The sequence below is a fragment of the Mycetomoellerius zeteki genome, unplaced genomic scaffold, assembly GCF_001594055.1.
Source record: "Mycetomoellerius zeteki isolate Tzet28-1 unplaced genomic scaffold, Tzet1.0 scaffold78, whole genome shotgun sequence".
Classification (NCBI taxonomy): domain Eukaryota; kingdom Metazoa; phylum Arthropoda; class Insecta; order Hymenoptera; family Formicidae; genus Mycetomoellerius; species Mycetomoellerius zeteki.
Genome location: NW_017257808.1, coordinates 25,051 through 35,339, shown reverse-complemented (window position 1 = coordinate 35,339; position 10,289 = coordinate 25,051). Strand labels below are relative to the sequence as shown.

General features: G+C 34.9%; 1 protein-coding gene across 1 annotated transcript; it reads left to right on the top strand.

Annotated features, from left to right (window-relative positions):
- Positions 1-2,252: 2,252 nt before the first annotated feature.
- nvd (cholesterol 7-desaturase nvd) lies at positions 2,253-6,405 on the top strand. The gene is made up of 5 exons (XM_018458781.1): positions 2,253-2,417; positions 2,498-2,682; positions 2,802-2,968; positions 3,270-3,448; positions 5,713-6,405. Exons 1-5 carry the CDS (start codon positions 2,325-2,327, stop codon positions 6,403-6,405), a joined length of 1,317 nt encoding a protein of 438 aa, XP_018314283.1. The 5' UTR covers positions 2,253-2,324.
- The last annotated feature ends 3,884 nt before the right edge of the window (positions 6,406-10,289 follow it).

The following is a 10,289-nucleotide window of genomic DNA, read 5'->3' as shown; positions in this document are numbered from 1 at the left end:
ATGATCGCTCCATGATTCTCCACCACGAAAAACGGCGGTTAAGCACTTTTGAGCTGACGCATTGTCCAAACATTTTGATTGTTGCCACGCAGTGCGGCACGTGTTAGCTGTCCTGTTTTATTCGTTTCACCCAATGCTTTGCGAGCAAGCGAGCATAGGAGCGAGCGAAAACGATCTCATTATTGGCGTCTCACCGAATAATATTACATCGCGGCGACAGCGGCGAGTGTTAGAATTTCGGACCTGGCAGAAAGATAGACAGAAAAGAGAAGCGACGAGAGAAAAAAAGAAAGAGAGAGACGGACATCTTGATAAATGGAAAAACGCACCATTTACGAAGCTGCTGTGGGCATCGCTGATCTCTCGACTGAGATCGTTTCTTCGTCTCGCTACGCGTTTGAATAATTAATTTGTTCTCCGTGTACATCAAGGATGTGACGCATTACATCATCTTGGGTGGCACAATGTGTTTACGCTTACCAGAATATTTAAGATAGTGTGACGGACACTATAGCCCGACACAGATTTTTAAATTACAAAAATGGATCTCCGACCTGAGACACATTCTACTTTCAATTTTAGAATGCTCGCTAGATCTATTGTTTTCTCTCTCATTTACATTTTCATCTGATAGAAAAAAAATTTATCAGTTTGAAGAAAAACATAAAACTAATGATCCATTAGAAATGTATATAATTATGGAAAATGACACGGTAAAAATAATTTTCTTTTCAAATGGAGACGCAAAAATTCAATGCTTTGAATAATCACACATATATTTTTGCTACGAAGCTTTACATGTTGAGTTATTTGTAATTCTGTGTCGGGATAAAATCTAATTAATAAACTCTATCATATATATATCCTTCTCGTTTTAGGTTTTCCATTATAGCTCTTCTCTCTCCATGTGTCTCTTCGGAGACATTAACTTGATACTTTTCTTCATGCGACCTGATGTCTTGACTCATATTTCGCTTCGATGACAAGATACCCTTCGAATGTTTGAAAATTGAAACTCAATTTTGCGATGTAAGGATTTGGGAAGTCGGCATGTAAGAAGAGACTAAAAGAAGATCATGTAATATCAATAATTGTCCGATAGCGTTCATTGACAAGATAACTATATGAACCGGAAAGAGAGGGATTTTCGGCTAAGAAAAGAAGAGGAACACATTCGTTAACAACACGTGTATGAAAGAGGGAACGTCAAAATATAAAAGTGAATCTTTGCGATATTTTCTCCGTTGGAATCGATATGCTAAACGGATGAGCAAACGGATAAATCGGTGAGCTGGTGGCATCGTGATCGATATACAATCTCGATAAAGGGAGACACCGGCCAGTCGAGACGAAGAGGACGATGAAGAAGCAAGGAAAGAGAAGAAGGAGGAGGAGAAGAGGAGTCACGGCGGTTTTAGATCCAGTGATATAGGAGGCACGATATATAAGCCGTACGTTCGTTCGTCCGCGTCTTCGTCCATGGCCGGGCATACATAATCGGGTAACCGTTTACGTGACACGACAAGTCGATCGGCGACGAACGACGCGGGGCCTCGGGGGAAAAAACACGGCGTTTCGGTGGAAACAGCCGAACGGCATATATAAATCGCAGATGGATCTCTCGTCCGTTTTAGTTGTCCGAAAACCCTATAAGTTCCGGATGGTCTCTTCCATATTAGCGCTAGTTTTCCATGCTAATGAGTCCTCTTTCTTTCTTTTCCTCTTGTCCTACTTGCTTCGCGCGTTTTCTGCGCGTTCCTCTTCTTGTATCTCTTAGGTTCGTCCCGTTCTCCAATCTTCTACATCGCCCGTCCCTTAGCCCTCCGGCTGTAGGTCTCGCATCGCACATCGCTGATGCACACGTGCGTTTATACACTAACTAAACTATATCATCATCGCGCTCTGCTCCCTATCACTCTCTCCCTTTCGTCCTCTCGTTCGCCATATACCGTCGTTCTTGTCCTTGTCTTGTCCCTTCTCATCAGGAGTCTTCTTTGCCCTTTTTTGTCCCGGCTACCGGCAAACGTGCGCGTCGTCTCTTCTTCGCCAGTTACTTCCTCCCTCTCTCCCTTCCTTCACCCTCTTCCAACCCGTCTAACTCTTTCTCTTTTTCTTCCGCTCTTTCTAACTCCCGTCCTCGTCGTCGTTTCTGGCTGTTTTGCTTTTGCTCTTGTTTATCTCTCCTGCAACAAGAGCGCGCGATCTCTCCTGTATAAATTGCATTCTCGCCGTGCAATTGAACGGAGCGAGGACTCACGAGACACGCTATAATAAGGAAATTGAAAGAAACAAATCGAGAGGACGGAACATTAGGATTAGAAGTGATGACAATGTTGGAATGGTGCGTCGGAATTGCGACCACCCTGCTGACCTTCCTCATCTACTTTGCATATTTCTTCAAATTCAACTGGGTGAAAGTGAGTGATGATCAAGCGACATTATTTTCTGTGTTTTTACTACAAAGTGTGTTAAAATTATAACTTGGTACTTCTTAAAGGACATGAGAATTGAGACTAAAACGCGACAGGCCCGCAGCTTTTACGCGAGTAACAAACATCGGAAGGTGGGCAAACTACCGCCGGTCTATCCGAACGGATGGTTCGCTCTGCTCGAAAGTTCGCAAATAAAAAATGGTCAGGTGAAACATGTGTCTGCTCTCGGCGAAAATTTCGCGGTATTCAGGTACGTCAGGGTACAGAACTTTCTTTGATTATTTTTCCAAACATTTTAAGATATATCTCTCGAAATAAAACATCCTGTATATTATTTTTATCACATAACGTTTTATTAATTTCTTCAAGAACCGAAAGAGGCGTTGTCAACATTTTAGACGCATATTGCCCGCATTTAGGGGCAAATATGGCCGAGGGTGGTCGTGTCAAGGGAGATTGTCTGGAGTGTCCCTTTCATAGCTGGACATTTCGCGGAGAGGATGGCTACTGCGAGAACATACCTTATACTGAAAAGGGTATTAATCAAGTTCTACATAATTTTGAGTCTCAGACGACATCTACCCTTTTGCTATTAGGATCTGTGGCCAAGATGTTTGGATTGGTTGTTTTTTACGGAACCACATTCCTGCATACAGATGCCTGTTTGGCATTTTAACATACAACGCAAACGTTTGCGTTTAAATATCAGGTGTCCATTTAGGGCCTAAATTATTCACAATTTTTTATGTTTTATACTAGAAATATATAAAAAATGTGTACTAGAAGTTATTTCTCGACGCATCTATCCTAGCTATATATATAAATTTTTTTTCACAGTGCCACATGTCGCCCGTGTGAAAGTTTGGAAAAGCTGCGAAGTGAATCACATTATCTTCGTCTGGTACCACTCTGAATCAGCTGAGCCAGACTGGCAACCCCAGCCACATACATGCATTTCTAACGGGTCCTGGCGCTACCAAGGTCGCAATGAGTACCTCATTAATTGCCACATACAGGTTTGTTGCACATTCAATTCTCTAATGTGAGAAGATATGCTTCATTACACAAAAATTACTTGGAGATGATTAGAAAGAAAAGAATTAAGTTCGCAACAAAATGGATGAATTAAACTAATTATTAGTGTTTATTTGAATATACTGTCGAGTATCACTTTCCAGAGTCATGAACTGAAAAAAAAAGTATTAGAGAGAAAATTATTCTTCTTTTATTCTTCGAGAATCTTTTTTAAATGGGTAATAAAGGGGGATGTTAAGTTAAGATCGTTTTTCGGCCGAAATGAAAAAGTTCTGAGATGTACAAATTATACATCATATTGAACGGCTACTCAAATCGAATGGTATATCGCTTATCTTGGGAAAACGTCGGGAATATGGGAGAAATCGTAATCGAAACAAATAGATCTATCATATTTATGCTATCACATTTATTGAAAAAAATAAGAATAAGTAACACAAGAATTGAGCAATAAGGATCGTATTATTTAAACACGCGAACCCTTCTTTTTGAGTAGAGAAATTCCGCAAGACGGAATTTCTCAATTTGATATAATTTTATAACGCAATAAGGTATAACTATCATACTGTGGCACTATTTTGTTATAATCTCTATACATATACCGAAGGCGTAGTAGGAATAGAACACGCAGGCGATATTACTAGATGCTTTTAACATTTGTGGAATCATTTTATCCTTTTCTATCAAAAAACAAAGACAGATGATGGCCGTGAGCGTTATGAGCATCAAGTGAAACGCAGCCTTAATAAAACATGAAAAGCGTCATCATTAGTTCTTTTTACTTTTAGTACTGATTTAGAACAATCCATTATGTGATTCACTTATTTTAATTACATGATTTCGTTATGTAACTTTGTGACGTGATTTTTTTCAGTAGGGTGAGCATTAATGTGGAAAGATGGTCACTTCTTAGTTTGAAAATTTCCGAGGGAAAGAATCGAAGTCCATGGGTGTACCTCCAGGGTATCGTAGAACATGTCGGAATAAATTCCGATCGGAATTATTCCGTTTTACCTAGAAAACACAATAGAAATCTAGGGAATAATTGAATAATTCCGATCGGAATCCATTTCGACTTATTCCATGATAGGTGTATTCCAGTATGCGTCACTATCATGTATCCTAAAAAAATATGTAGTATTTATTGAAAAATTCTGTATAATCATTTTTTTAGATCTAAATCTAAGAATTTCAAAGATCTAAATCTAAGAATTTTTCCATGATCTTGATGTTTCTTCAAGATAAGCGACATACCATTCGAATCCGTTTGAGTACCCAATAAATGAGAACGGATTGAAATGAATAAAAAATTGTAATTCATTTTAATTTATCCGAATTCGCGCTTTAGAGCCCGGAGCTGGATTGAAATGAATTGAAATAAATTAATATCTGGAGGCATAAATTCGTTTCTGTTCATGAACATATAATTCTTTCTTTCTAAATAGAATAGTATCTTTATATTCATTTTGATCGAAACAGGAATATTCCTATTCAATACTGTACTCCGATATAAATTAGGAGGTCGATTGTGTAATTTGAAATGGGATGAAAATTATAAATGTGAGAAAATTCACTAGGTGTTGACCAATAAAATTGTAAATATTCTAGTGAATTTGCTTAATCTTAAAGTAGAATCTGCTCCCTTTTGTAATTTTCATCTCATTTCAAGATACACAATCAAACCCCTGGGTTTATATATTTCTATCATAACTTTTTTTATTTAAACAAAAGTGCGTATTTTCATAATTTTGAACTGTGATGTATTCATAGCTTACAAATTAGCTATGTTGAACTTTTTTTTTAATTGAAGTGAATTTAAATGAGATTGTTCTTATTCATAATTTTGAACTGGGATATATTCATGGCTAACTTATTTATGACATAAGTATTTTTGGACTCAAATAGATAGAAATATGAAATGTGTGCTACTTATCATGTTATTTTGGATGATTTATATCCGTATTATATTATTTTTTTATTTAGAAATAAATTAAAATACGAAAGAGTTATCATGTCGAAATCAGATGTATTTAATGAATTCGAATCATGGATTTAAATGGATTTGAAAAATTAGAAGCGCGAATTCGGAAATGTCGAAATGAATTCATTTCTATCGATTTTAATTTATTCTTGTTTATTGGGTAGCCATTTAATATAATATATAATTTGTATATTTCGGAACTTTTTCATCTTGAACGAAAAACGGCCTTAACTTAACATCCTTCTTTATGGATTTGTACATTAGGATATAGCTGAGAATGGAGCTGATCCTGCGCATCTTACTTCGGTGCATGGTCCAGTTATGTTTCTCTCTGGTAACTTTTCCTGGTTAGCTCGGCACTTGTGGATCACCTACACGGGATGGCGATCGCATTGTTCATATGATAACCAGACGGACGAAGACGAAGAAGCACCAAAGACGCGCGCTAAATTGAATAGCGTGTCGATCCATCCGATCGAAAATAACAACAGGAATCGTCACTTTGCAGTTTCACAGAACAGTTTCGGCAGTAAAGGGAAGCACAAGGCCGGTCTGCACATGTGCCACAAGTTGATCCTTCTGGAACGTTTTAGCGTAATGGAGATTGATGTACTCGCCGAGCAGATTGGGCCTAGCTACGTCGAGCTAATGATCAACACGTCGATCGGACCTATGTACATTCTGCAGACAGTAACGCCAGTTGAGCCGTTGCTGCAACGGGTAACCCATCAGATCTTCTCGCCACCTTTACTAGCGCCATACGCGAATCTAATTTTTCTGGGTGAGTGCGTAATGTTTGAGCGCGATGTTAAAATCTGGAACTACAAGAGATATGAGCGACAACCTATCCTGGTGCGCGAGGATCGAGCCATCCAAGCATACCGTCGTTGGTACTCGCAGTTTTACTCCGAGCACAGTCCCACCTATGAGACGGCCATGAAGGATCTACAGTGGTAGCAATATCTCTTTTTTAAAATGTAACTTGTATACTTTCTGTTATATTTGTAGGTATTATTTTTATTATTATAATAGATAACTTATGTACAATGCTTATTTTTAAGCATGAGAGAGAGAGATATGTTAATTATAATATAAATAGTTATGGTTGGTTTAAAACAAGATTATATTTTTGTTAGAGTGTCCATATATTTTTACTGTCGCTTTATATGTTTGACATATCTGCAATGTACATACAAAATTCTATAACAGACGACAACGATGAATAAATAAGAAAACGATGAGCTTTTCTTCACCTAACTCTAACCGTTGTTATTTAGACAAAAATAGCAAGAAAAAAATGGTGTATTTAAATGTCTAACTCTCAAGACATTATATTTGAAAAAATAAATTATGATAATTACATGTTAAAGCCTCGCATGAATCTATGAAAATTCGTTGTATACATCGTATACAAATTCCAATTATTAAATGATGTTATCTGTTATGCGTTTTTAATTAATTCGATGAGTGAATTGCTTTACGAAATATGTTAAAGTTCAAGATAATTCGCAACTCAGCACTGCATGTAACGTAATAACATTATAGCATCATCGTTGAAGCACGTTACATAATTTAAAATTAAAAGTGGGGCTCTATGTATTTGTCCGAATTGTATGTGAATTTATTTCATGTTACTTTCCAGTAATAACAAATATAAAAGAAAATGTGATTATTACGTAGATTGCGGTCCATCCTAAAGCCGTCTGTATTACCGACTAAATCGTAATTTTTGTATAACAAATACTTTTTTCTCTTTCACAGATTCAAAAATCCTTTTCCAGGATTAAAGTATACACATTAATACGTGTTTGTGAAGTGGAGTTTATGCCGAGAACAATAAAAAATTTTTCTTAAGATTTCAATTTCGAAATTTTTTGTCGTGTTCGGCATAAATTCCACCTCACAAATACGTATTAATGTGTATACTTTAATCCTGGAAAAGGATTTTTGAATCTGTGGAAGAGAAAGAAGAATTTGTTATACAAAAATTACGATTTAGTCGGTAATACAGACGACTTTAGGATCCCCTTAACAAATATTAATTTATCATGCATTGAAACCTCGTAATAACGCGCGGTTTGGGAGTCTGAATGCTATAATGAGGTTGCCCCTAATTAACTCCAAAACAATGAAATTCAAGATTTTAATATCTAAATTGAAAAAAATGATGTATCAACAGCATTATATATCTTAATTGAAAATAATTTTATCAATTCAGTAACACCATTAATGAAACAAATTCTTATGCTCTTGTCTTAATAAAATTTTATTTGTTTCATTAATATTGTTTCATTAATACCGTTGTTATAAATCAACAATATTATTTTTAATTAAAATAATGCTGTTGAAACAACTTTTTTTCAGTGTACATATTCCTCTCACTCATACTATTTATAACTTGGAAGGGATTTTTGCACTTTTTCCAGGTTCGCTATTAGGAGGTTCCAGTATAATTTCCGCAATGTGTTAAAGCAACCGCAAGGAAATGATGTATTTAGAATTGAAGGTATAAAAAAATGAAGATTTAATATTTGATTATATCAGATATGTTTTTCGCGTTTTGAATTGTCTACCGATTCGAATTTAATTTGATCACCATCTCCAGAATCAGTGTATCAAATAATTCGAACGAGAGAGAATCAGAAAGCTGATTAATATGTATACCTATAATATATACCTATAATTGCATACATATATACATATATGTAATGATACACATTATTAAATAAGAATTAAGATTCGATCGTGTAAATGTACATACATATATAATTTTTATTCAGAGTTACGTGATCAGTTGACGCCTCTCTTCGACTAGGCTTTCTAGAATGAATGGGTGAACACGCTTTCTCTTTCTTTTTTTCTTCTCCTCCTCCCCTCGCTCTTCTTAATAGAATAAATTTAAAAAATAAATAGAAAAAAACGTAGAATAAGTAGAACCGAAAAAAAACTGTTAAAAACCGTAATTTTTACAGTTTTGGTTTCCTTTACTGGTAAAAAATAATCGAAACTGAAACTGGAACATTTATTTGATATTTTATTGAACCGGAATCGGAACCGAACCGAAAAAATCTTACGGTCCCTGAAAAATAGTCTATTATCGAGCTAATAGAAATGCATGAAAGATAAAGATGTCATTTAATAACTGAAACGTACAGTATATCATGTCTATACAAGTCATAAGTTCATAGATATATGCGTATGTTTTCAACATTTAATCTTCATGATTTATTTTTTCTAAGTTTCAAATACTATATCTTGAGAGTTAGACTTTTAAACACTATTTTATCTTGCTATTTTTTCTAAATAAGCGAGAAAATATATAAAAACGATTAGAGGTGAAAAGCAGTTCATTTTCTTGTTTTTTCATCATCGTCTGTGGTATAAAACTTAGTATACATATACATTGCAGATATACCAAACATATATAGCAATAGCAAAAAAAAGGGAAGAAATTCAAAGTGCGCATCTGGAAAATGACTGAATCGTTAAAAATTTTTTTAAATATGTTGGATATATTATATATATTTTCTTAGATTCTCTCTTCAATATAATTGCGATAACTAATTTAATCTTTGCAACGGAGAGAAGATATTAGTTAATATTACATAATAATGAAGTTCATTTGGCGACAATGGAAATCGCCAATACGAAATTTATTACTGTTGTGTAGTCTCGTTCATTATCATCCGGCTCTTATCTATACGGCTATCAATGTAATATAGCCTCAATCATTTCGCTACATCACAACCAGTTTCGAGTGATATGATCATACATCGTCAATTTATCTGAACAAGCGTCATTTTTCATCCGAGAGCAGCAACATAACCATCGTGTTAGTGATCTCTGATTCTCGGGACGTTTATAGGTCTTCATCTATATCTGATGTGAAATTACAAATACTGGCAAAAACTTGGAATATTCCATGCATGGATGATGGAACCTTGCCGGGGTTCGGCCACATGTTGCCGGTAATCTGTATGAGGACGTATCTTGCTGATTTCTATTGCAAGATCTACAGCGACAATAAGAATCGCAGCATGATCGGGATATACCACTTTATGTCGCCGTTGTTAATGAGTTGTCATCAGTTAAACCAGCGCAAATGAGAACGGTATTGTATTAATATTATATTATTAATGGTATTGTATTAACATGACGGTATTATATATTCTAAATTTAGTATGATGCTAAGAATTTTGTCAACTTTAATCTGCATTTTTGTTTAAAAATAAAAAGTTGAAGTATTCAAATTTTGTAATTTTTTAATAAAATTTTTCTTTGTACAAATAATATATAGTAAGTCCTATAAATAGCAAATAAATAAGTTATTTACTCTACGGATGCTCCGTTGTCGTATAATGCTTTTCATACCTCCTTCTCTTTCTCTTTCCAGTCTAATCCCTTCTGTTTCTTCATGACGCTCACACAAAATCACTTGCAAAAAGGCTGGTTACGGCGCTGCATAATAAATATCAAAATATGACGATCGTGACACGATTTGAATGCACAAATATTTCGATTCTGTCATGTTTCTAAAATATTGTCAAAAATAATCTTTAATTATTATATTTACGATAAACCAGATTAGGTTTGGTAGGTTAACCACTACAAATTATAAATTATTTAAAAATTGCACAAATTGTCTCACTATCATCATGTACTTTAGAATACAACGTATTCCTAAGATTTATATCAAAATTGAGAAGAAAATATTTTCATTCATCTTAGTACACAAATCACGATATTATACATAAATTTAATTTCAAAATTTTTAATGATAAAAAATATTATATATATATATATATACAGGGTGTTTCCAAATTAAATGGCAAAACTTCGGG